Below are 26,191 nucleotides of genomic sequence, written 5' to 3' on the forward strand. Positions count from 1 at the left end.
CATGAGTTTTTAAAATTATGCAGATTATTTCAATAATAATTAATAATAATTAATAATTATAATATTATATTATAATTATATATAAATTATATATATAATAATATAATTAATAATATATGACAATGATATAATAATTAATACTTAATAATAATAAATAATTATTATTATTGAGATTAGATTAAATTAGATTAGATTAGATTAGATCAGATCCACAGAGAAGCAACCAGCAATAAAACAACAGGGGAAGCACTCAACTTCTCTTGAACAGAAAGCAAAAACTGACGATTTAATTATGCTAATCTGGGAGTGAATCGAAGGGACATAGTAGGACTTCCCCATTCCCATTCTTGCAATGGTCAGTTGGCAATTACAGTGGTACCTCGGGATACGAACGCCTCTACTAACGAACTTTTCGGGTTACGACCAGCTCCGGCTGCAAAAATTTACCTCGATGTGCGAACTCCGCCTCGGGGTACTTTTTCCGCCCTGACACATGGTCCGCGGCCATTTTTCCACCGCACCGTGCGGCGCCCGGCCGTTTTCGCGCTGCGCCGCGCCCGGCTGTTTTCATGCCCCTGATGTGTGGTCTGCGGACGCCAGAACGAATTAACGGTAATTACATTGAACCTTATGGGAAAATTTGCTTCGGGGTGCGACCAAATTCGGAGGGCGGAATGGATTAACCGGGTTTACATTGAACCCTATGGGGAAATTTCCTTTGGGTTACGACCAACTCGGGGTACGCCCAGAGTCACGGAACGGATTAAGTTCGTATCCCGAGGTACCACTGTATGCTGATCTGGAAAGTAGTCTGCAATGGTCAGCCCTTCGAGGTAAGCCAGGTCAGGAGACAGAGTTTCTAAAGAATTTAGAAGAGGGTGTGATGCCCCCTAAAATTGGGAGTCTCTGCTGCAGACCCATACAGCAGAAGTCCATTCAGGCTGAAAAACAAAACAAAACAAAAAAGAAATTGTAATAAAAAATAAAAAATACCAACATAAAATCTGATGCATGTCAAGGATTACCAAAGCATATGGTTTCAGGTAACAGGATAACAACATCATATATGAGAAGAAGTTTTAAAAGAAAAGAGGACAGGATCATGTTAAAAAGAGTCAGAAAAATTAACTGGGCATTTATAAAGGCCAAAGAAAGAGATTTGACCAAATTGCTTGGACAACATATTTCCATTAAAAAAGGACTGAGATTTTAGTAGAAAAGTTTTATCAAGGATCCACAGATGTTAAATTATATGTCAAGTTAGCTTTCTAATCTTTTGTTGAAATTATTTTGGATATCCCCCAATGCATGAAAGATCTCCAACACTCAATATATTGATAAATAAAGATATTTGGCAAGCCATGATCACTGTCAAGACCTGAATTCTGAAGTACCCTGGAAGCACCTTTTCAAACTAACACATTTCATTAAAAGACATGAGTTTTCATGAGTTGGCTGGCTGGGGAATTCTGGGAGCTGAAGTCCACTCATCTTAAAGTTGCCATAGTTGAGAAACACTGGGCTAGACTGATGTGGGATTCTCTAATCTAATTCTATATATCTGTACAATTCTACATAATTCTAATTAGAATTATTCTAATTCTACATAACTCTAACTCGCCTGATTTTTGCCCTCATGGAGTAGCACAGCCGTCTTCCTGTAATGCTTGGAAGAGATTGAGGCTATCCCAGTTTATCAAGGAGCAGAAGGACATTAAAAGAAACCTTGTTTGACAGGTCTGAATAATTGCAGTTTAACAGCAGGAGAGACATTCAAAAGAAGTGTGGGCTTTCCCACAATCCAATCAGATTATGCATTCACTGGATTCGATAGTAACAGAATGAGTCTGGCAGCCCCTTTTCAGACTAACAAAGTTTATTAAAAGGCATAAATTGTTTACACTATTCAGGGACTTATTCTTTTTTCAGGGTGGGAGATTCAAAAGAGATTAATACATCATACTAACTCCAGTAGCTCTGTTGATCTGGAGGATATAATGAATATAAATACATATTAACAAAATATTTTTACTAGGTCAGTTTAAACATTTATAAAATCAGACCCTTTGGCGAATGCAGACTTTCCCAAACTGGTGCATTTTGAAGGCTCAAAAAAAGCAGCCAAATCAATTACGGCATTCCCATAGTCTATATTTTATCAATTGATTTCAATGGTTTTAGTACTTCTTTTGTATCATCGGGTTCCCCCCCCCCATTTTTTTGAACATCACACAGGAGATGTGCTTCATGGCAGGCAACACTGAAATGTTTTTAAATGACAACCATGCTGGATTGCAATTTCCAACATGTCAGCGCAGTCTTTCCATCTGGGTGGGAATTCTTGGAGTTGTTCAGATGCTGATGGCAACAGGTTGGAAAAATGCACTATATGGCACCCATCCCACCGCCTTTCCAGAAGACCAGCCGTGTTAATCTGTTGCAGCAAAACCAAGGTGTCTTGTGGGAATTTAATAACTGGTTTAATGGATTCCCTAAAATGATCCAAAAACAAAAAAGCCATGCTGGTTTTTAAAGTACCATAGCAATGGTTATGACTGACGTGTCTTGCCTTCTGCGGTGAGAAGGAAGTCAAGAAAACACAGCCTGGCCCAAAGATCATCCTGTCAACAGAAATAGACATTTAATTTTTTAGAAATTTTAGGAATTTCAATTTTTTCCATCTGGGAAAATTCCAGATTCCCATCCAGATTTACAAAATCCGGATTTCCACTCCAGACATGCGTTTACACCCAGCACAGATTGTTTATTAACTCCTGCCTAAAAGCCCATCGGTCAGTCCGGGATCACACTGGATCCCCACGGACCGGAAGCCGGGCATGTGCGAAGCAGGCCTCCCGACCCCTCAGCGGGAGTCACCGCTTCCCTCCCTACCAGTCTCGCTCCGTCCAGGCTGTTGGCCCCAACTTCTTCCCAGGTTTCCTGAACACGCGGATGCCCTTCCAAACCCCAGGCTCCTCCGAGGCCCTGCGGCGCGAGGTCGGAGCGAAGACGCAGCCAGGCGAGATCCTTGCGACACCGCCTGCCGATGACCTCCTCCGGGTTCAGCGACCGGTCGAGTTCAGCCGCGATCTCCCCGTGGGGGACACGATGGGCCCCCACGCGCAGCCTGTCGACGCGGGTGGGACCGGGGAAGGCAATCGGTGAAGAGAAGCCGTGGGGAGCCTCAAGTCCCTTGTTGAAGGCTTGGCTGGGCGGAGGGCTCGGGGCAGAGGGGCTGCGAGTCGTCCGGGGAGATCCGAGGGCCGCCCCAGCCTGAGAAAGAAGCGGCTGGGAATCCAAAGGACTGAAGCGCAGCACGTTACCCGAGAAGGACTAGTGGCTTGCAAAGTCTTAAATTCCCTAAGGAGAACGGAGTCGGGAGGAACGGTGGAAGCCTCTAGATACCTCGCCTCGCTATAATTTGTCATGAAAGACAAACGGGTTAGAAATAATGCCTGAGAACAAAGTAGGCTGGTAATCTCTGATCTCCCCATTTTTGGGGGGGAGGGGAATGTGTGCGTGTGTCCGCACAGCCGAGATTGAAGCACCCGCCGTCTGGCTTTGCGCTCCGATTCCTGAGCCCGCGAGCTGCGGGTGGCGTTCGAGGAGGAGGAGGAGGAAAAGGAAGCACGAAGGGGTTGCGCTCTCCTCGGCCGTCGGAACACGCGCCGGCGCTGAGAACGCGATCCTTTGGGCGGCGGACGGTGGATGCCCGGATCGGGTCCGCCAGTCCCGCCTCCCACCCCCTTCTGCGCAAGGTATCGGCGGCCCTGGGCGCAAAGGAGGGGAGCCCACGGGCGCCGGGCTCCTCCCCTTGCGAATAACTTTCGCTTTCACATGCTAATGCAGGCAAACTCCTCGGCCTTTTTGCTGAACCTTACTCCTTTCCCATTTTGGCAAAGTCCTGGTGGCGGATGTAACGCACGTGTCAGCACTGCCGGCAGCTCTCCTGCGGCATCTCCGCGGGGAAGGAAGAGCGGGTCGGCCCGGAACAACGACCCCCGCCCCGCAGCGCAACCATTGCCCCCCAGGCAGGCGGCGCGCTTCCTCTGCCTCCCCGTGTCCGGTCCAGACCCAAGATCCGATCTCTACCGGTAAGTCGGTTCCTGCTAGCCAGGAGGTTCGCCCCCCTCCCCGCCCCGGTCCTTCGGATGGGGCGTCTCCACGAGGAAAAGCAGGGGCAGCCACCACCTTCATCTTTGGGGGGTGGAGGGGCGACCCTACGGAGAAAGCGCAGGGGTCTTGGATAGCAGCTTGGAAAGCAACTTGCACAGCTGGCGGAGGCTTCGGGGGCTCTTTTCCAAAGTTCAGGGGGGTTGGAGCTGGGCGCGTCGGCGCGCGGGCACCTCCTCAGCGGCTTGGTGTAGCCCTTCCCCAACCACGCTGGGGAACCGGGGATCGTCCGCGACGAATCACCTGCTGGAGAGGGTTGCTCTGGCTGCAGGGCAGGGTGGGAACCAGGGGTTGCGCTTTCGCTCAATAGAGCCTCCATGGCTAGGGACTGCTACTCGTGGCTTCGGAGGATCCGTTTCCTGGTGAGCTTCCTGGGCTGCTCCGGTGCTTGGGCTGCTATCCCTGATGGGGTTGAGGTTAAGGGGTCCTGGATGGAGCGTCCCCATCTGGCGGCCCTGGGGGAGCCTGGCTGGCGAGGCTGCTGCAGATGGACAGCTCCGTTTTCCAGTCAGGTGGAATCCTGCAGCAGCTCTATTTTTTCCCCTCTCCGGTGCTTTGCGTGTTTTTTGATTTTTGCATTAAGAAGCAGAACTTTTCTGGTACTTAAGATTTAGGGATGCTCCACTACCCACGAAGGAGAAAATTCTGGACTGTGCGCGTATCTCAGCAGCCTAAGGATGAGAGGAGGGGCATTGGAAATCTAACGGTGTCTGTCCCTCCCCCACATCCTTTTTGTGCTAAATCTTTGCAACAGCAATAAGAACACGTTTTGCAAAGCTCCCCGAAGCACAGTGCAAGTGAAGAAGGGGGGGGGAGATTTCCCCTCTTTTCTTCCCTTATTTACACGAAGATTTGAAAGGCAAATATAAATCCCAGTTGCCCCACAAGGTACAGCAAAAGAAATGTCTCCCTCTTTGCTTGCCAGTGTGACTGGAATGCCCTTTGGCATATAAATGGCAGTACTAGTTGGTTAATGTGATCAATATCATGAACGATCTCTGTGAGAACGGATATAGTGAGATTGCAAATTAAGTAAACAGTATAATCTAAGGGTGGGTGTGTAACCAGAAAGATTATTTCTTTGTAGCACCTCTGGGGGTGGGTGGAAGTGATAATCGACGTTATTTTGACATGGAAACTGCATTGGTGGTTTGTGTGGGATCAAAGCTGGCTTCATAAGGGCTTTAGAGGGGACTTCAGTTTTTTTCCAGCTATTTTGAAAACCAGCCCTCTTTTTGGGTTGGGGAGAGAATCCTCCATTTACTGATGCTAAGCCAAAGAGATCAAGCCTTGCTGATCTTGAAAAATGAGCAGGGTCATTACAGGGTGACCAGGAGACAATTTGAAGGATAGTTTAAAAAAAAAAAAAAGACTTTTTTTCAGAATCTTCCAGCTCAGTACAGGGTGATGCTCCATGTGCCTGGACCCTAAGGAAATAAAGAAAATAAAAATCATTAATTTACAGACATGAATCAGGATAGGGAATTCTGGGAGTTGGAGTCCACACATCTTAAATACAATACAAATACAATACAATACAAAATACTTTAATGACCAAGTATAAAATATATACAAGGAATTTGTCTTCGGTGACAAACAGCAAGATCAACAGTGTGTTTGGATAGCAACAGAAAAATAATAAACAGTAACAATAACACTGCCCAGTAAAATAGCTTTTCCAAAGGGAGAAGCCACTGTCCAGCACATATCAAGTCATGTAGTATTTAACAGAGCAATGGCACAAGGGAAAAAACTATTCCGATCTCTAGATGTTTTAACATATGGTGCTCTGTAGCACCGTCCTGAAGGAAGAAATTGGAACGGTTTATATCCAGGATGAGAAGAGTCTGCAGATATCCTCTCTGCCCTCCTTTTGACCCTCACAGTACAGTATATAGTTCTTCTATAGAAGGCAGGCGGGTTGCAATGATCCTTTCTGCAGACTTAACTATCTGTTGGAGTCTGAGCCTGTCCTGTTTGGTTGCGGAATCAAACCAGACAGTTATAGAGGAACAGATAGCAGACTCAATGATTCCCCTGTAAAACTGTACCAAGAGCTCCCGGGATAATTTAAACTTCCTAAGTAGCCGCAGGAAGAACATCCTTTGCTGTGCTTTTTTAATGATGGCTGTAATGTTAAGCATCCATTTCAGGTCTTGGGAAAGTAGAGAACCCAGGAACTTGAAGGACTGTACCACTGATACCGGGCTGTCGAGTATGGTAAGGGGAGGAGTATTAGAAGGATTCTTCCTAAAGTCCACAATCATCTCCACGGTTTTACGTGTATTCAATTCCAAGTTATTACAACCACACCACAAGACCAGTTGTTGAACCTCCCGTCTATATGCTGACTCATTTCCATTTCGAATTAGACCAATGACAGTTGTATCATCCGCATATTTCAAGACTTTAACAGAAGAGTCTTTTGAAATGCAGTCATTGGTATGAAGGGAGAAAAGCAGCGGGGAAAGCACACATCCCTGAGGGGCACCTGTACTGATTAACCGGGTACTGGATGTAATTTTGCCTAACCTCACATGTTGTTTCCTTTTCCTACCTGTTAGGAAACTGATTATCCACCTACAGGTATGGTCAGGCACAGTAAGCCGATCAGTTTGTTGTAAAGAATTTCTGGTATAATAGTATGAAATGCTGAGCTGAAGTCCACAAAAAGAACTCGTGCATAAGACTCCGGAAATTCAAGGTGTTGCAGAATATAGTGCAGGGCCATATTAACAACATCATCCACTGACCTGTTTCCACGATGAGCAAACTGCAGTGGGTCTAACAGGGGATCCGTGACGGCTTTCAAGGGAGCCAACACTAACCTCTCAAAGGTCTTCATGACCACAGATGTCAGTGCAACAGGTCTGTAGTCATTCAGTTCACTAATGGGGGATTTCTTAGGAACTGGGATGATTGTAGAGCTCTTAAAACAAGAAGGGACATAACCCGTCTCCAGCGATTTATTAAAAATATGTGTGAAAACGGGGGCCAGTTGTTCCACACAAGCTTTCAGACACAAGGTGGTCACACCGTCTGGACCTGGAGCTTTTCCAATCTTTTGCTCTTGAAACAGACCTCGCACTTCTTTTTCTAGGATCACCAGAGGTAAGGGACCCAGGGGATTGGGGATAGGTGTAGAGAAGTTTAATGCCGATGATGTATCTGAAATACAATTGGCAGCAGCAGATAATAGTTGTTCATTCTCAAACCTGCAATAAAACCTGTTGAGATCGTCAACTTAAAGTTGCTGAGGTTGAGAAACCCTGCCTGAAACCATCTCTGTTTTTGTTGCTGTCTTCTAAAAATGAAATGACTTCAGTAGCCACATTTTATGCGCTTAAAAAAAAAAAAGATTTTGCTGTTGCTAATCTATTGCATTCCCACATTTTCTACTTTTACAGGTGTTTCCCCTAATCGTGTTTATGATGATTTAATGGCCTATCTTAGTGAATCATCAAAGTAAAGGGTTTTTTTTATGTTAGACAATATTCTTTATATTTTGTTTTCCCGCACTTCTCCTGGCATCAGCTGGGTTTTCTGCTGAACCTTATTTTTCCCCTTTTTCAAAAAAAAGTTTATTAAAAAAAAGGGAAAGCTGGCATGCTTCAGAACATAACACCAGCCCAACATCATCTTTCTTCCAAGAATGCCTGTGGGCCCCAAATTCTTACTTGCTTTTTAGAAAATAAAAATGATTGGATGCAATCCAGTGCAAATGTGACTAAAAGTGAATAGGGCAAATTCTGGTAAATTTGGGACTGCTCATGCCATTTAACAAAGAGATTATTCTTTGCAAGGGCTCTTCTAATTTGTTCTGACAATTCTAAATTGGTTCCCCAGCCTCTGAAGATTAGGCTCCCTTGGATTATAAATTTTATGTGCGGAAAGTTTCGTGTTGATTTCCTGAAATCTCTAGTAAAATGACCTGCTAGAAGATGTGTTCAGACATCTACTGAACACCTTGGAGAAACTTGTGCAGTAGACAGTATTAGGCTAGATTGGTGCTTCTCAATCTCGGCAACTTTAAAATGTGTGGACTTCAATTCCCAGACTTCTGGGAGTTGGAGTCCACACGTCTTAAAGTTGCTGAGGTTGAGGAACACTGTTCTATGTATTTATTAAAAAGCAGTCATTCATCAGTGTGTCATGATACCTAAAAACGTAATTGTCTCAGGGTGACAGCCAGGAGAAATGAATTGTATGGAAGAAGGAGGTTTTAAGTGCTTTAAAATTCCCACTTAGAACTTGGATGGGAGAACCCTAGGAGATCCTACACCGAGAAGTGGGGAAAAAAAAAAAAACTCCTTTGAAGAAGACAGATACAACTTTCATACTGTTGCTAAGAAAACAACATGGATCTGTCCATACAGTCACTAGGAGTCCAGCTCAGCTTGACGGAAACTTTAGTTTATACTAAATGTTGATTGGGATATTCCTGGTTATTTTAACACAATGTTTCTCAACCTTGGCAACTTGAAGTCCACACATCTTGTGTGGTTGACAAGGTTGACAAACACTGTTCTAACATGTAGCTGATTCTCTGCAGCATCTGGTTGAGTAAATCGTGCCTTTCTTGAGAATTTGGCCCATGCAGAAGTATTTGTTATAAACGGGTGAAAAGAAAGCTGCGCCAAATATATGGTCTGTATTTAGTTGCAGGGCGTCCTTTGCTGCTTAACCTTCTCACCATGCTTTCTTTTCCTTCCAGAACCCCCTCCCCTCTTACTTGAGGGCAAGCCTCAGCATGCTGGCCACCCACCAAACTGCGTGGAGATGATTTGGTATCATGCAACTCCAGATTCTTCTGTGGTAAGTCAAGTGATACTAGGTTATGGCAGCTGTCTCCAGTTGCTTGTCTTCCAGAGGTGATAAGATTACAGCTCCCAAAACTCCTGGGCAGCATGGCCAGTGGAATTCTGGGAGTTGTATTCCTGACATATTTACAGAGTACCAGCTTACAGAAAGCTTCTGTGTGGCCTTTGACGCTCGCACTTTAAGAAAGATTCAGACAACCAGGAGCGGGTCCAGATGATCAGAACACTGGAAACTAAGTTGTATGAGGAGAGGTGAAAAGAACTGGGGAAGTTTAACCTTAGGAAACAAAGAGACCTTTGAGGAACTTGTCTGCAGATGCACATAAAAAGGGGCAGGTCTTCAAGCACATAGTTTGAGGCCACCATCTTGATTTTTTTTAATCTCATCCTGCCCCACAGATACTCTTGATTCTTCTGCATCATTTCCAAGCTATAGAAATCTCATCCTTTGATCCTCATTTTTTACCTTTTGGAAAGCAATCAGGGGCGTCTGCAGGGGAGGATCACAGTCAGCAACGCTCTGCTTACCATCTTGCGGATTTTGACACACACACGCACACACTCACCCCCCTGAAAGTGGCCAAGGCACATTTCTTTTCCCAGGCTTTTATTCATGACTGTTATTAACACCGTTTCTCTACTCTTTATTCCTGTATTTTGGCTATGCAAGTGAAATTGGGAGCAAGACTTTCTCAGGGCAGAAATGTTGGTTATGGCAACAAGTGACAGTCACCTAGTCCCAAGGTTGAAAAGTACAAGGCTGAGCACCCTATAAACCATGGAAAAGCCCAGGAGTAAGGAAAATCTCCACTTCATTTGGACACTAGGCAAATCAATTGTTTAAAGTGATCACATCCTAGTAATAAAAAAGACTCTTATCTGGCTGGGCCCCAACAAGTATCTGGGCAGTTTCTGCAGAGACTGGCTGCTGTTTGGCTTGCTGCAGGGTACAATAGAACAAAAAGCAGAATCAAAAACAGAATAAAGTAAATAATCAAGTAATCCACCTGTCACTCATTCTTCAAGTTTTATTAATTTGAATGGGATATTCTAATATAAAACTAAATAATCTAGTAAAGCCACTGAATAAATAAAATAAAACAAAATAACACATAGGCAATTCATCTAGTTTAACCCTCAAAGGGTGTGCTTTCTTCTGACACATTTGGAGTTTTAAGATTTTTTTGTAAGTAGCTTCTCTTGACTGGGTTCATATATCATGCTAAGTCCCAATTTGCTTATCTGATTGAGTAAACGACAGTTGAGTGTGTTTATGCAACATGCAAAGCCCAGGCCAAGGACACCACATTATGGCTTAACAATATGTAAATTTAATTATTTCATGGACATTTGCTGATGTACACATTATACTTATAGTCATAAAGTTTTGGATTAATATGTGGGAACCCAGCCAAAAGTAGTTCATAAATCATGGTTTAGCTTAGTGTTAATCAGGGTGCTATGACTAGTCAACAAACCATGACTAAAATAGACTAAGGTTCAAAAACATTGGTGGGCATTACAATATCTGAACCCAACAGTTTATTAACCACTTTAGATTTTAGTAGGGAGAATATGGCAAGCAAAAAATGTAAAGTAAAGCAAACTGGATTTTGAAGCTTCTTTTTATGAAAGAACATATGGTGATCTAACAATTACCCATCACCATCATTTTATCCATATGCCAAGATGAGTAGACTTTGGCTTGGTCTTAAGCTTAAGCCAGTAACTAACTTTAACTCTGAAGCCAGGCTAGTCACTTCCATGCCTGAGTAGCAACTGAACCCAGTAACTGACTTTTTAACAGATGCACCACAAATACTGCCAAGATTAAAACAATTTGGGATCTAGATTCAAATGGCTGTGTGAGAATACAATCAGGAAAGTGTTACTAGTGCCCTGCTGGCGTCTAAATAAGAGATCTTGATTGACAATGCAACATTTGTGGGACCAATGTGTCCACAGGGAGTTACATTACATCATGCTTACATTTTAAGTGCTTTGTTGGCAGCTATAAGAAGCAATAAACAGTGCTTTCCCCAAGCTGGGGCAAGATGTGCTTGGAATAGACTTCACAAGAAATATGTGTTTGGAATAGACTCCTGCCCCCAAGTACAGATTAGGAATGGCTGATCCATCTTGCCATCTGAATATTTCAAAACTATTAGACATTGCCAACTTTATTTCTCCAAACAGAAGGAGGAAGGAAGAAGACAATTGTTTGGGATTGTTCTCTGAATAAATACACACTCTTTAATATTTGCAGAAGAGATTAGGGTTGATTTACAAAACAAGGGTGGCATTCAGAAAGACTTCAGCATTTGAGGGGCCTATGGACCAGATAAAGTCCAGTTGAGTTATCTTAGGTCCTCTTGGCATACATACAAGGAACATTTCAGTCTATGAGCTAATAGATGGTTTCCCGAAAATACTTAGGACAAATTCCAACAGTGTTTATCTTTGCTTGTGCTAATACAATCTTAGACATTTTCAAGCAGGCAAGAGTTAGATTTGAGTTCCTTTGAGTGTCTCTACAAGACACTTAAATTTGACAAGAGGAATTTTGGAAGTATGTTTCTCGTGGAGAAAAATTGTGTGAGGCTATTTCCATCCCATTCCATGAAGTCCCTTCTGGAATTGTGAAACCTCACTCAGCTACAGCCATAAAATATATTCCCCTTTCGGTAGAAAATAAAAAATGAAAACAGCTAAATCCATAAGAGTGATTTCTGTAAGCTTGGCCTTAGTAGTAAAAGAGAGAAATTATATGTCCTGTTCACCAAGGATGGAGAATCTTTGGCTTCCCAAGTGTCCACACATGAACCCCAATAATGAGAGAAGCTTGAGTCCAATCTGGAGGGCATGAGGCTCTTAAGTTCTGCTCCGTGTCTTAAAAGTAAAGATACAGTCTCCTCAAACTGAGCTTAACTTCTGGTAACTTTGTGGATGGTTTTTTGGCAGGGTTATACAAGTGGTTTGCCACAGTCTTCCTCTGGAATGCTTTCTGACTTCCCAGTCTGGGCTACAGCCTTGGTCTGCCTTGGGTTCTCCCATGGAAGTAGTAACCAGCCCCAATCCTACTTTAGGTTCCAAACCCCAACAAGGGTCATTTCCTCACTAGTAAGTCACAGCCTCATCCAACCATCACTGGGACAATATCAACCCTCCCTCCCTCCCTCCCTCCCTATACAGAGGGTCATTGATGGTTGACGGTGTGATAAGATGCTCAAAATTGCTGGTGAGGAAATGGGCATCTTTAAGTGCTTTAAAGGACCTCCTTCTTCATGCCATTATTTCATTCCATTCCTGAGTATTAAGAAATAGATTTGAGGCCATTCTCTAAATGCCTGCACTAGCCCTGTTTGCTACTTTGCCCAACAGCTTTTAATATGTTAGGAACTTATGATGTTTCATATGTTATATCTGTTTTATTGGAAGGTTTCAGAGACTTTTGCTGACTTGCTTTGGAATAAATTCAGGAATGTGTCCACTGTTTAGTTCATATTAGTTTGTATTACTGTTATTAAAATCTTCAATTGAAAATTATATATCTATATTTAAAAAAGGGAATGTGTACATTGTCTCCTAGGTCTTTCTGCTCCTGCTGCTGTCTTTCTGCTCCTGCTGCTGGCTCATCCCGGCCAGTCAAGAACTGCACATTTCGTTATCCTCCCATCGCTACATCTGACTTTTCCCGGGAGATAAAATCACTGGTAAGGATGAGTATGTTGCACACTTCAGCAGGTATGAGATGGGGGCTAGGTAGACTGCCTACCCCATTAGGTAGACCAGACCACAGGAAGGCCCCATTAGGTAGACCTAAACTATCTTTCTTGACATGGCTATAATAACAAAATCATGGAAGCTCAGTTGTGCTTTACCTCCCCCCCCTTCTTATACTCCAGTGAATCAGGGAGGTGTCTTCCTGAGTTGCTTCCGAATATTACCTTGCTTCTCAGGGCTTAAAAACGGTTTCCTCCCCTTTTGCCTACATAATGGTTTTTGCATATTTCTGCCAATGTCATCTTCCTTACTTTCCATGTCCTTTCATCATGGTTTTTACTTCTGTCAATGGCAGAAATGACAATGCTGGTGGTAGTGATGAAGAATTATAACTGGGAGTGAAACAAAAACCATATTTGGAGAAATAGATACACTTTGCTTCAGTGGAACACATTTTTTTATTGGAAAGAACAGAAACCCTGAATAATTCAAATATAATCCCAAATCACGTTCTCACCTTGGGCCTCTGCAGAATAACTGCAACTCATCCTTCCCTTTTCAGTTCAAAAAGTAGAAAGGTAAGGAGCAAGTCAGAAGGTAAAGAAGAGATCTGAAACGCGTGAAAGAGAAAAGCAGTTGTAAATTCCATCTTGTCAGAAGTTTGGGATGAACATTTGTCAAGGCAGGCTTAAATCTGAAGCACCGGTCTTGGTACCACACAAGATTGAGCCAGATCATTCTACCCTGACTCAGCGTTCTCCAAACCTGATGGACTACTTCTTCCATCATCCCCAGCCAGAAGGGTAATTGCTTGTGATCTAGGAATTAAGGGCACTTTATTCCCACTCTTCAGGCCACCCCTGGAACTGAAATGCAAGGAGCATCTACTTTAATGGCACTTTAATTTTGTCTTTCTTTTTCTCTCTCCTCAGAAAGAATACTTGCTCCTGGACTACAAAGTATTGATGCCGTTCAATCTGAAACCGGTATGGTCTTTGGGGCAGCCTTTACTGCCCTAAATGCTGTTGCCTTTTGAAGAATATCAACAACAGTGCTGTTTTGGTGGGGGAGTTTAAGGAGGGTGACTTTGATTTACTAATGAATTTTGGCTTGGCAAAAATGTATATTGATCATTCTATTATTTATGAAAATAGCCAAACCTCCTTCGCGGAAGTGCTCCGGCACACTAGCTAAAAATGACAGGTCAGTCTCTGGTGTGACATCACAGTGTTTCTCAATCTTGACAACTGTAAGATGTGTGGACTTCAATTCCCAGAATTCCCCAGCCAGCCATGCTGGCTGGGGAATTCTGGGAGTTGAAGTCCACATATCTTCGCTAAGATTGAGAAACACTGCAACTGAGAATATAGCATGATGTTGAAATAAGACTCTTCTTGTATCTAGCTTATATTTTGAAGGAGAAGAAAGGTTCAAAGTTGGTGGCACCTATAAGTAGGCTCAGCTTGGAAGTGTTTGGGAGTTGTTGTTTTTTAATTAATATGCCTATTTTAGGCCTATGATATGTGTATTTTATGCTACAGTTTTCATATTTTCCTGTGTCAAAATGGTGTCTGTGTTTAGCAATCATGGTTAAGAAAGCTCCAAAGGCTGTAGAAAGGGGATTTGGGGGGACCCTTTGGCCACAGGTTGCCCACCCCAAGCTAGTGTTTTGCTCTTGAGTTTGCTTCTGGCAGAAGTTTAGGCTGTTTGGTTATATGTACGCTGCCAAGGTTGTTTTTTAGAATAGCAGCAGAAAGGCCATTGTTTTATTAAGGAAGGTGGCCTATTGGAGGCTCCAACCAGCTTGACAGTGAGAAGCCTTATCTCAGTGGCAAAGAACATGTCTTGAAGAGCCATTCTGTCTTTTGCAGTTGTTTTAGACCACCACTCCCACAATTCCTTACCAATGTCCATGATGGGGTGATGGGAACTGAAGTCCGCAAGGGACCCTAGTATACTTTGCATATATCAGTGTTGTCCAAACTTGGCCACTTTAAGATAAGTGGACTTCAACTCCCAGAATTCCCCAGCCAGCCATGTTTGGACAACACTGGCATACTGTATATGTTGAAGCCTCCTGGTTCAGTCTTTGCCCTCTCCAGCCACGACTGGGAAAGTCTTGTGTCAAACATCTGAAAAGCTACTGCTGGTGACTCTTGATCAGCCTTCAGATGTCTTCCAAATGTGTTGAAATAGCTCCTGAACTTATTGGAAAATCACATCCTATAGCTGAGAACCAATGCTTTGACCTAGTAATCTAGCAGAATGGTGCATACAGTCAACCTCTCGGAGCACAGAGATACAGATCTCACATTATGTCATGCCTGGTTACAGGGTTTTTACATGATTTCCACCTCCCCTCTTGGAATCTGACTTGGTGTGTTCTTGGTGATTTATAGTAGGGCCATGCTACCGGATTTGGTCTGCCATGATATGGAAAACCACTAGATGGCAGCAGCAAATCCATGGTTTCTCTGTTTCTTTGTTCCCATCTAGCAGTGGTCCAAAGGCTTGCAACCCAAATGTGGTAGCCCTAGTTTATAATTAGGGTACAATTTTCTTTCTTCCTTTTGGTCTCATGCTTTCTCTGCATCCCATCTCCGTTTATTTTCTCTAGGACATATTCTGTGGGGAGTTGTGGGACCTGCATTTCATCAATGAAAACCTAAAGAAATTGATCAGCGTGTCTGGGAAAAGCCTGGCAAAGTTATTCACGGAGATATACAATCAAACAAAATTTGTTGAAGATTGTAATATTGAAGTAGTAAGTTGAAGAGCTTTTTTTAGAGTGCTTTGGAATACAAGTTATTCCTATTTTATTTACAATTTAACCAAACTTGCCTTGTCCTAAAAGCTTAGAACAGATTGCAAAGTTTCTAATTTTTTGTTTAAAAATCAATGTTAACTTAGATCTGAACTAAGGAAGAAGGGAAGACTTAAATTAATCCAAGGCTCTAACAGTGCTAAACCAAGAAATCCATGATGGAATACTTCTAGAAAATGCTCAGCTCTGGAATTTTTAATGCCTCCAATGGTTGAAACAACTGGAAGTAAGCAAATTAGTGCCTCCAAATGTTGTGCAATATAACTCCCATAAATACCACTTAAGTGGACAATGTTGTGGGATTTGTAATCCAGCACTTCCTGAGGCCAAAAGGTTGTCTGGTTCTTATTTAGTATGCTGGGACAATGAACTATTCCATCTTATTTCCAGTGCTCTGCTATTCAGTTTGCAGCAAAACAGTGTTATCCGTGTACGTAGGGGAATGATCCGTAAGTACGAGGGAAATCTGAAGAAAAATCTTTGGAGGGGGGGAATCTTCAAAAAGGGGGCAATGAGGATGGAAGTCTTGTTCACATAACTTTATGAGAGGTGAATCCAGTTTGTATTTAGCCCTTGGTTACAAATGATCACTGCTGACATACAAATCCAGAATGTATGTCAAGAATGATCAAGGCAATTTGTAATCAAGGCTATGAGATATTTACTTACCTTAACCTGGCTTTCATATTATCTGGATCTCCTGGGAGCATGGATCTGAAGCGGAAAAGGCTGGGGGCTACAGGGGCAACCAAATTAGAAAGGATTTCTTTGACTCATTGCTTTTTCCCTCCCACCACACATGGGCACGTAGGGAGTGAAATTATGACATGGGGGGGGTGAATGAGAAGGGTTTGGTCTTCTGCTGCCCCCTCCATGATGCCATCCCATTGTTTATTTTAAACAAAAGGAAAAAAAGGAAATGTATTTTTAAAAAAGAAGTGTTGCGTAGCCAACCACCATTCCTACACAGGATTGGTATTTCAGAAAGTGACAGCAAGAAAATGACACAGTAATCAAATCTCACTGAGGAAGTGGAACTAAGATGAATATTTCATCTTCCCCACAAGACCAGCATATCAAAAATAACCATGAAGGTGCAGCAAGACTCTTGTATGGACAAAGATGGAAAGACTCGGCATTACCCACAGTAGAGGAGTGGTTGGTGAAGACGATGGAACTTGCTGAGATGGCTAAATTGACTTCTTTGATCAGAGAAAAGACAATATCTAGGTTTATAGCTGACTGGAAACCCCTCATAGACTTTTTGTGTGAAACAGAAAAAAATGAACTTATGATTTATGGTTTTGATGATTAGACAGGCTAGATTATAGAAAGAAGAGAGTCATGTTGTAACTGTAGAGTAAGAGGTAAATTTATAATTGTACTTATAACTGCTATAAAGAATATTGGAAGCCAATTCTTTGTATCTTCTTTCCTTCTTTTCTAATTTTCTTTTCCTTTTTTTTACTTTTAGCTTTCTCTTTGATTTCTTTCCTTTTCTTTCCTTTTTCTTACTTTATATTACTTCATATTAGTTTTTATCTTCCTTTTTAAAAAATCTGTAATAAAATTATATATAAAAAAATAACCACAAAGGGAATGAATGGCCTCACATGAGGATGTCAAAGGCACAAAAATTGTGTACACTCATTGTCTGCCAGGGACATTTCTATCTGCATGAACACTAAGAATCAATACCAGCTGGATGGCACTTAATCAAAACAAGGAAAACAGGAACACTGAAACTTTTTTTACCCTATTTTTTGTGGTTGGAAGAAATGGGAAAGAATCTGAAATTTATTCAAATCCTTTGCTTTTTTCTGGCTGGGGGAGAAATTCCTCCCTCTCTTTGAAAGACGAATTATGTCATTTGTTGTTCATGTTTCTATAAGTGTGCTGATTTCATTTTGAAGCAAAAGCTGAATTAAGCTTTTCAACAGTTAAAAATAATTCCTTCTCTTTTTTTTTTTCCTTCTTTCTCTTTTGAAGCTGTTGTTTCCTTCAAAATAAAATTCAAGCACACAGATGTAAGAGCACGAATAATGCCATCAGAACTTTGGCATTGATTTCTAAAGTAAGAGGTAGTAACTATACCTATTATACTGGGATGAGCAAGCTGCATTTAATTCTTTATGTTTTTGTTGCTCTTTTTCAGGATAATAGTTCTGTCAATTTTGAGTTGGCAAATATCTCTCAGTTTGTAGACCTTATTCCCTTCCGCCTTCGGTCTCTATCAAAGAAGATGGAGGATCTTACTTCAGAAGAAAATGATGCTGACTTTCGGAACTGCACCATTATTCAGTGCCAAATAGGTAACATTTTTGAGTGATAGGGGAAAGGGGCGAGGAGAAAAAGATTTGGTCATGTTCCCACTTGCACCTAACCATGGCTCGTTCATGTCCTCCAACATTTTTATCTGCTGTGTCCCATGTCCCATTCAGCTCATTGTTGTTGTTGTTGTTTAGTCGTTAAGTCGTGTCCGACTCTTCGTGACCCCATGAACCATATTGCGCCAGGCCTTCCTGTCCTTCACTGCCTCCCTGAGTTTGCTCAGTTTCATGCTCATTGCTTCAGTGATGCTATCTAACCATCTCATCCTCTGCCGTCCTCTTCTCCTTTTGCCTTCAATCTTTCCCAGCATCAGGGTCTTCTCCAAAGAGATCTCTCTTCGCATTAGGTGACCAAAGTATCTGAGCTTGAGCTTCATTATCGATCCTTCCAATGAGCAATCAGGGTTGATTTCCTTTAGGATTGACTGGTTTGACCTCCTAGCAGTCCAGGGGACTCTCAAGAGTCTTCTCCAGCACCACAGTTCAAAGGCATCAATTCTTCAGCGCTCAGCCTTCTTGATGGTCCAGCTCTCACAGCCATACATTACTACTGGAAAAACCATAGCTTTGACTATGCAGATCTTTGTCGGCAAGGTGACGTCTCTGCTTTTTAATATGCTATCTAGGCTTGCCATAGCTTTCCTCCCAAGGAGCAAGCGTCTTTTAATTTCATGGCTGCAGTCTCCATCTGCGGTGATCTTGGAGCCCAAATAAATGAAGTCTGTTACTGCTTCCATTTCTACCCCTTCTATTTGCCAGGAATTGATGGGTCCAGATGCCATGATCTTAGTTTTTTTAATGTTGAGTTTCAAGCCAGCTTTTGCACTCTCCTCTTTCACCCTCAACAAGAGGCTCTTTAGTTCTTCTTCACTTTCTGCCATTAGGGTGGTATCGTCCGCATATCTGAGGTTGTTGATGATTCTCCCTGCAATCTTAATTCCAGCTTGTGATTCTTCCAGCCTGGCATTTCTCATGATGTACTCTGCATATAGGTTAAATAAGCAGGGTGACAGTATACAGCCTTGTCGTACACCTTTCCCTATTTTGAACCAATCGGTTGTTCCATGACCGGTTCTAACTGTTGCTTCTTGGCCTGCATACAGATTTCTCAGGAGACAGGTAAGGTGGTCTGGTACTCCCATCTCTTTAAGAACTTGCCACAGTTTGTTGTGATCCACACAATCAAAGGCTTTTGCATAGTCAATGAAGCAGAAGTAGATATTTTTCTGGAACTCTCGTGCTTTCTCCATGATCCAGCGAATGTTGGCGATTTGATCTCTAGTTCCTCTGCCTCTTCGAAACCCAGCTTGTACATCCGGTAGTTCTCGGTTCATGTATCGCTGAAGCCTAGCTTGTAGGATTTTGAGCATAACCTTGCTAGCATGTGAAATGAGTGCAATTGTGTGATAGTTTGAGCATTCTTTGGCATTGCCCTTCTTTGGAATTGGAACATAAACTGACCTTTTCCAATCCCGTGGCCACTGTTGCGTTTTCCAAACTTGCTGGCATATTGAGTGCAGCACTTTAACACCATCATCTTTTAGTATTTTAAATAACTCAGCTGGAATACTGTCATCTCCACTAGCTTTGTTGTTAGCAATGCTTCCTAAGGCCCACTTGACTTCACTCTCTAGGATGTCCGGCTCAAGGTCAGTGATCACACCAGCGTGGACATCAGGGACATTAAGATCTTTCTTGTATAGTTCTTCTGTGTATTCTTGCCACCTCTTCTTAATCTCTTCTGCTTCTGTTAGGTCCCTGCCTTTTTTGTCCTTTATCATGCCCATCTTTGCACTAAACGTTCCTTTCATATCTCCAATTTTTTGTAGAGATCTCTAGTCTTCCCCATTCTATTGTTTTCCTCGATTTCTTTGCATTGTTCATTTAAGAAGGCCTTCTTATCTCTCCTTGCTATTCTCTGGAAATCTGCATTCAGTTGCTTATATCTTTCCCTTTCACCCTTGCTTTTCACATTCCTTCTTTCCACAGCTATTTGTAAAGCCTCATCAGACAGCCATTTTGCTTTCTTGCATTTCTTTTTCTTTGGGATGGTTTTAGTTGCTGCCTCCTGTACAATGTTACGGACCTCCGTCCATAGTTCTTCAGGCACTCTGTCTACCAAATCTAATCCTCTAAATCTATTCATCACCTTCACTGTGTACTCACAAGGAATATGATCTAAGTCATACCTGAGTGGTCTAGTGGTTTTCCCTACATTCTTCAATTTAAGCCTAAATTTTGCAGTAAGAAGCTCATGATCTGAGCCACAGTCAGCTCCTAGTCTTGTTTTTGCTGTCTGTATAGAGCTTCTCCATCTTTGGCTGCAAAGTATATAATCAATCTGGTTTCGGTATTGACCATCTGGTGATGTCCATGTGTAGAGTCGTCTCTTGTGTTGTTGGAAAAGAGTGTTTGCTATGACTAGCTTGTTCTCTTGACAGAACTCTATTAGCCTTTGCCCTGCTTCATTTTGTGCTCCAAGGCCAAACTTGCCTGTTATTCCGATTACTCCTTGACTTCCTACTTTAGCATTCCAATCCCCTATGATGAAAAGGACATCTTTTTTTGGTGCTAGTTCTAGAAGGTGTTGTAGGTCTTCATAGAAGCGGTCAACTTCAGCTTCTTCAGCATCAGTGGTTGGGGCATAGACTTGGATGACTGTGATATTGAATGGTTTGCCTTGGATACGCACTGAGATCATTCTGTCGTTTTTGAGGTTGTACCTCATTACTGCCTTTCCCACTCTCTTATTGACTATGAGTGCAACTCCATTTCTTCTAAGAGTTTCTTGCCCACAGTAGTAGATATAATGGTCACCCGAATTAAATTCACCCATTCCCGTCCATTTCAGTTCGCTGATTTCCAAGATGTCGATGTTCAATCTTGTCATCTCATGTTTGACCACATCCAGCTTGCCTTGGTTCATAGATCTTACATTCCAGGTACCTATACAATATTGTTCTTTACAGCATCGGACCTTCTTTTCGCTTCCAGATACATCCACAGCTGAACGTCCTTTCGGCTTTGGCCCAGCCGCTTCACTCTTTCTGGAGCTACTTGGAAATGCCCTCTGCTCTTCCCCAGTGGCATATTGGACACCTTCCGACCTGAGGGGCTCATCTTCCGGTGTCATATCTTTTAGCCTTTTAACATTAAATAGTGTTTTCCCTCTTATTCCAACATCATCCAAGAGCAGGCTAACAGTAAAATCTGTAAGACGGTGTTTCTCAACCTTGGCCGCTTTAAGCTGTGTGGACTTAAACTCCCAGAATTCCCCAGCCAGCATGTCCTGTCTTGAAGACAGGTGTGGATTCTCCTAGCATGATTTTGGAGACCCATGGTCAGGTTCAGCCCAAAGAACTCCACGAGACAGTGCAGATACAGTTCTGTTGCATTTATTAGCTTCCACCTCAAGACAGAATCTCTCCAGACTGAACCTAAGGTCCCAAGCCAGCAAGCCACAACACCATAAATTTCTTAGGGTGGTGCCAGTCTCATCTTCTTAAACTTCCCACGCTCCTGCTGGAGGCTAAGGAAACGCTTATCTCCCTGAGCGTGGCCCTCATAACACCATTCCATCATGCCCATGTTGGAAATAACAGCTCACAGGTACTACCAAAGTAGCCAGAGAGAAGACATTTCCCCGAGGGACCATTCCAATTTGGAATGGGCCCTGATTACAATAGTATGGCTGATTTGAACTTTTGTATCTCTAATTCAGTCACTGTCAACCTTCACCGTCTGTATTTAGCCCCAGCCTTTCTTCTGGGACACATTTTAATCTCTCTTTCCATCCCACCCTTTTTGTCTTGTGCCTCTCAAAGCACACCTATGCTCTCCTTCAGTTCAACCTGATTTCTACAGGGCGTAGAGGTCCTAATAATTCTCAGCACCTATACTAAAGTTCCTATTTGTTTTATATTGATTTTTTGTAAATGATTTCTGTACTATTTGTTAGTCTTAACAAGACCATCACCACCACCATGCAACTAGGAAATAAAATGGCGAGGAGAAAAGTCAGCAAGGAGCAAAACTTAGTACCAAAGCTTTAAAATTAGAAGAGCGAAGTTAAACCTCCAAAATCTGTTCATAGCTGGATAGAATAAGAATGCCTAAACTCCATCAGGGATAGACTGAAGTCCTTTGAGAAAGAAATCCATAATCCACCTCACGTTTCCACCTACCCAACTCTTTTGGTAATTGGACATAGAAGAGGGGTTCCTCTGTGATAATTACATGAGTCTAGAAATAAGAAACAGTTATAATTAGACATGCTGCCCTACTTCTCTGTCCATTTTTACAAGACACATTGCGGTGTCATATACCTTCAGGCAGGTCACCCCTCAAAGACCAGTGGAACTTTGGGTTCATACATTATACCAACATGTGACTTATTGGGTGGTTTGTATATGTTAAGCTAAAATGGGTTGGGCAGTTTGTGGGTCAGTGCACAGGGGAAACCCAACCGTTGCCTTAGCATGTTGTGGGACCAGGAGCATCATGTTCAAGCTGTAATATGGTTGATTGATTCTAGCATACCAGATGGTGCCGACATAGCCAACGTGTTTTATGAACAGATTGAAAGTTTAGCATGTGTATGTGTCCAGCTATTGTGTCTTTCCTCTCAATATCATTTACTCTCTGCTCCACCCTCCCCACCCCCTTGTTACCAGCTGGCATTTGATCTGCCCCTATAGGTCAGTCTTTCTCTGTACTACAGAATCTTCTACTCTAACCAGCAATACCTCTGTTTGGAAGCTGGAAAAGACACAGTCATCTCAGCCGATCTCCCTCGGAAGATCTTACTGGGGGTTACTTCTTCCAGTTTTCTTGGTCTGTCTTATCTTCCCTTTATGGAAACTATTCCAGGTAAACTAAAATTACTACTAATAAGAAACTATTCCAGGTAAATACACACACACACACACACACAACAACAGCATATGAAACAGCCTTACAGAACAGATACTTCCATGCAGAAAGTCTTCTGCTCTTTAATATTGTCGTTGAAAGATCTGGATGATGAGATACAGAGAATCAGCTTTGGGGATGTCATAAAATTGGGTGGGTTCCTAATCCCTGAGAAGACAGAAATAAAATTCACAAATGCTCTTGAGAGGGTGGAGATATGTAACAAAATGAACTTTACTAGAGATACTTACAGAGTTCTTCACTCAGGAAACACAATTCACATACATAGATAGCAGATTAAGGATACCTCGCTTGATAATAGCATTTGTGAAAAAGATCTTGGAGTTGTAGCTTATTGCAAAGTGAACATGAGCCCACAGCATCATGCAGCAGCAAAGGAGGCAGATTCAGTTTTAGGCTGCATCAACACAAGTATCATTTCCAAATCACAGAAAGTATTGTTCCTTTCTTGTAATGGGCCATGCACTACTCACTATCTTTCTACAGCATTTACATGTCTTAAAATTGCCCTATTTTCCCATCTTCTACAAAGATACATACATTTATAGTATTTGCTTGCTCTAAATTTTCACCATGTATGCATAATACATAAATATTAAGGATACTGTAATTTGAGAAGCCCTTTCCTTTCGGGCATTTCATAAAGCTGTTAAAACAACACAATTCACCCAAGCTTTAACTAGGATTGAATGTTTCTGGTGTCCATGTGGAGGGATTCTATTAACTGGATGTATTCTTTTGTTTTTATTCTGCATTTTTGCTCTGTTGGGTGTGACCCAGAGCCTGCTGATTGGGGCAGGTTACAAAAACGGTGAAATCAATTGGATTGCAGCAGAATATAACTAGGAATCATCATAATCATCATCGTTGCTCCATTTTCCCTGCCAAATACAAAACATTTGAGAAAAGTGATGTGTTCTAAGCTGTTTGTTTCCTTCCTGGGCTTTTGACTGTGTATTTTAAATGGTATGTAAATAGGGCTTATCTCTAGGTGTCTGATGACTGATGTGACTGAATGGCGAACGTCCAGGACTTCTCTAGCATTTTTAAAAGATATCCCCTCCAACAGCCAGAGAAGCAGCAGCAGACAAACAATCAGAGAGGAAATAATACTCCAATCAAGGAACCATCAAGGGGGAAGCCACCCCCACCACCAAGATTGGCAGGGCAAGCTGCTATACACAAATGGACAGCAAATCCTACTCTCCTTTGAACTGATTTTGTTACCTAGTCGGGTAATGAAACGTCTGCAAGCAAACAGCCAAGCTCAGAGAGCACCAAGGGTTCCACAGTTCAACCTTGAGCTACAGATATTTTCTTCTACTGAAAATAATCCATATTTTAACCCCCATGAAACTGAAATCTGGGCCTAGAAGGGAGTTGGGAACTAAAATTGCAAACCTCCTTGTGTTTTAGCTACATTCTCATACCATTCTAAACCATGGCTTGTTTGCAAAGAAGATATTTACTTCTGAGCAAGCCAGAATCAGTACTGTGGACAAAGTAGATCTGCAAAATTGGTGATTTCTTGACCAATATCTGATTTCTTTTTGCTCCTTTTTTAAAAGTACAAAACTGTGAATTTTTGAAGAGGCTTTGATGGAACACAAAGCCAGGAAAATACAAACAAGCCGTGTGTTTCCATTTGCTGAGCTAAACCAGTTGTAATGAGCAGTAAACCAATATCAAACCATCATTTCAAAATGGATTGCTACTGAAAACAACCGTGCCTTATTCATCAACTGATTTCCTTATCCCATTAAGGCAAAAGCAAATAAAAAAATAATAGCTTGAGTGGCAGGTCAGCTTGAGTGTGGATGTAAGCTCAGTCAAACTTCTCTGCGTGTTTTGAAAAGGATCCATAGGTTAGGGTTTGCAAGCTTGGCCACACACAAAAATGCACAAAGGAAATTAGCGTGCTGGGGAGGAGGAGAGACTCTATGGATGATGCTCCATAGCTACATATGATGACGTTTGACTAAGCTGCATGTACAATCTCATGAGCGTATGCCCCTCGTAGGACACCACATCATTACGTTTGCTGAAACCTAGCACATCAGGAAAAATGCTCAATTGCACTTGTTGCATGCTTCTTCTCTAAGAAAAGGCAAGAAATCTTTTTTTTAGAAAAGGAGAACAAACCTGGGCCTCATCTGTCACGGAGTCAAGTCGGCTACCCTTCTCCTTGCTGACCTTTTCTCTGGACGCAGGGGATGTAAGGCCTCTCCTGCATCTTAGCGATGCTGCAGATACGTGCCTGACATATTGTATCTGCCCCAGATTGTCTTTCTCGCCATACATTTTCCTTTCTTGTCTTTTTATCTTTTCAGTATTCCTCTTCAAGTGCACTTTGAGATTATCACCTCCCCACGACTTGGGATGTAATCCTTTCACTCAGCATCATCCACAGCGTCCTCTTTTCTACTCCCAGCTTTCTCCCTGGAGGACTAACTTTGCAGAACCTGTTAGAGGGGTTGCTGCAAAAAAAGACTTGCTAATGAGCCATTATTGGGTTCTGGGCCCCACCACTGCATAGATGCTGTATCATTTTGTAGCATACATGCCTGTGTAAAAAAGAACAATTGTTAATATATATGTTTTTTAAATTTTGTATAAATAAAAGCAAATTATTAGTAACCACGTGACTGTGCCACACAGAGGAACTCCCTAGGACATTTTTGTCTAATGTGAACAGCTAACACGTTATGGCCTCTTAATGGGGTCAAGCCATTGCCGAAGCAATAGAAAGCATGTCTAGGCCTCATTTGGGAGGAGCAAAATCTAGCCTTTGAGATGACATCTTTATGCAATTCAGGATTCCCCTAATCCTGCTAAAATACACATCTTGAACCGCAGCTGGAGCTATTAGGAAAATTCAGACCAGATAGGAGAGAAGTGAGAGTTTGTGTATCTTTTTACTGTCATCTAGTGGTGATTTGGAATTTGCAGCCCAGATCAGGTAGCCCTGTTCATCTCAGTGCTGTCAACTTTTGTACAAAGGCAAAAGGGTGGCAGGGAATAATTACAGAACAATAATAAATAAATACAATCTTACTGCCACATGTAACCTACTCTATAGTTTTCGCAACTAAGTTTTCTGGGTTCACACTAAACACTGAAAAGTAAAATAATCCTGTGGGTTGGATTTGAATGACACACTCAGCTAAAACGTAGTCAATAGAGGTGAATATGTGTAGCTCAGGGTTCAACTGTGGAGTCCTTGGGGTTCTCTGAGCTTGGTTCTTTTCTTACAAACGTTTCATTACCCGGCTAGGTAACATCTTCAGATGTTACCTAGCCGAGTAATGAAATGTTTGCAAGAAAAGAACCAAGCTCAGGGAACCCCAAGGACTCCACAAAACGTAGTCAGTTTGTGGTTTGTGACCAGT

At 42.3% G+C, this 26,191-nt stretch overlaps 1 protein-coding gene across 4 annotated transcripts; it reads left to right on the forward strand.

Moving 5' to 3' along the window:
• Positions 1–3,541: 3,541 nt before the first annotated feature.
• Positions 3,542–25,851, forward strand: FLT3LG (fms related receptor tyrosine kinase 3 ligand). 4 transcript variants are annotated; one of them, XM_088142746.1, is made up of 8 exons: positions 3,550–4,094; positions 8,888–8,988; positions 12,583–12,706; positions 13,649–13,702; positions 15,334–15,480; positions 17,696–17,852; positions 22,591–22,739; positions 23,583–25,851. In XM_088142746.1, the coding sequence occupies exons 2-8, from the start codon at positions 8,966–8,968 to the stop codon at positions 23,646–23,648; spliced, it is 720 nt and encodes a 239-aa protein (XP_087998872.1). In that variant the 5' UTR covers positions 3,550–4,094; positions 8,888–8,965; the 3' UTR covers positions 23,649–25,851. The 4 variants fall into 4 exon arrangements, with proteins under 4 accessions (XP_087998871.1, XP_087998872.1, XP_087998873.1 ...); XM_088142745.1 differs by lacking the exons at positions 22,591–22,739; positions 23,583–25,851 and adding an exon at positions 20,865–22,537 and having other exon boundaries at positions 3,542–4,094; XM_088142747.1 differs by lacking the exon at positions 23,583–25,851 and having other exon boundaries at positions 3,551–4,094; positions 22,568–22,733.
• Positions 25,852–26,191: the final 340 nt, after the last annotated feature.

This window comes from Python bivittatus, unplaced genomic scaffold (assembly GCF_059951505.1).
Source record: "Python bivittatus isolate LINGU-HERP-01145 unplaced genomic scaffold, Pbiv_v1 ctg000440_np1212, whole genome shotgun sequence".
In the NCBI taxonomy this organism is placed as follows: Eukaryota; Metazoa; Chordata; class Lepidosauria; order Squamata; family Pythonidae; genus Python; species Python bivittatus.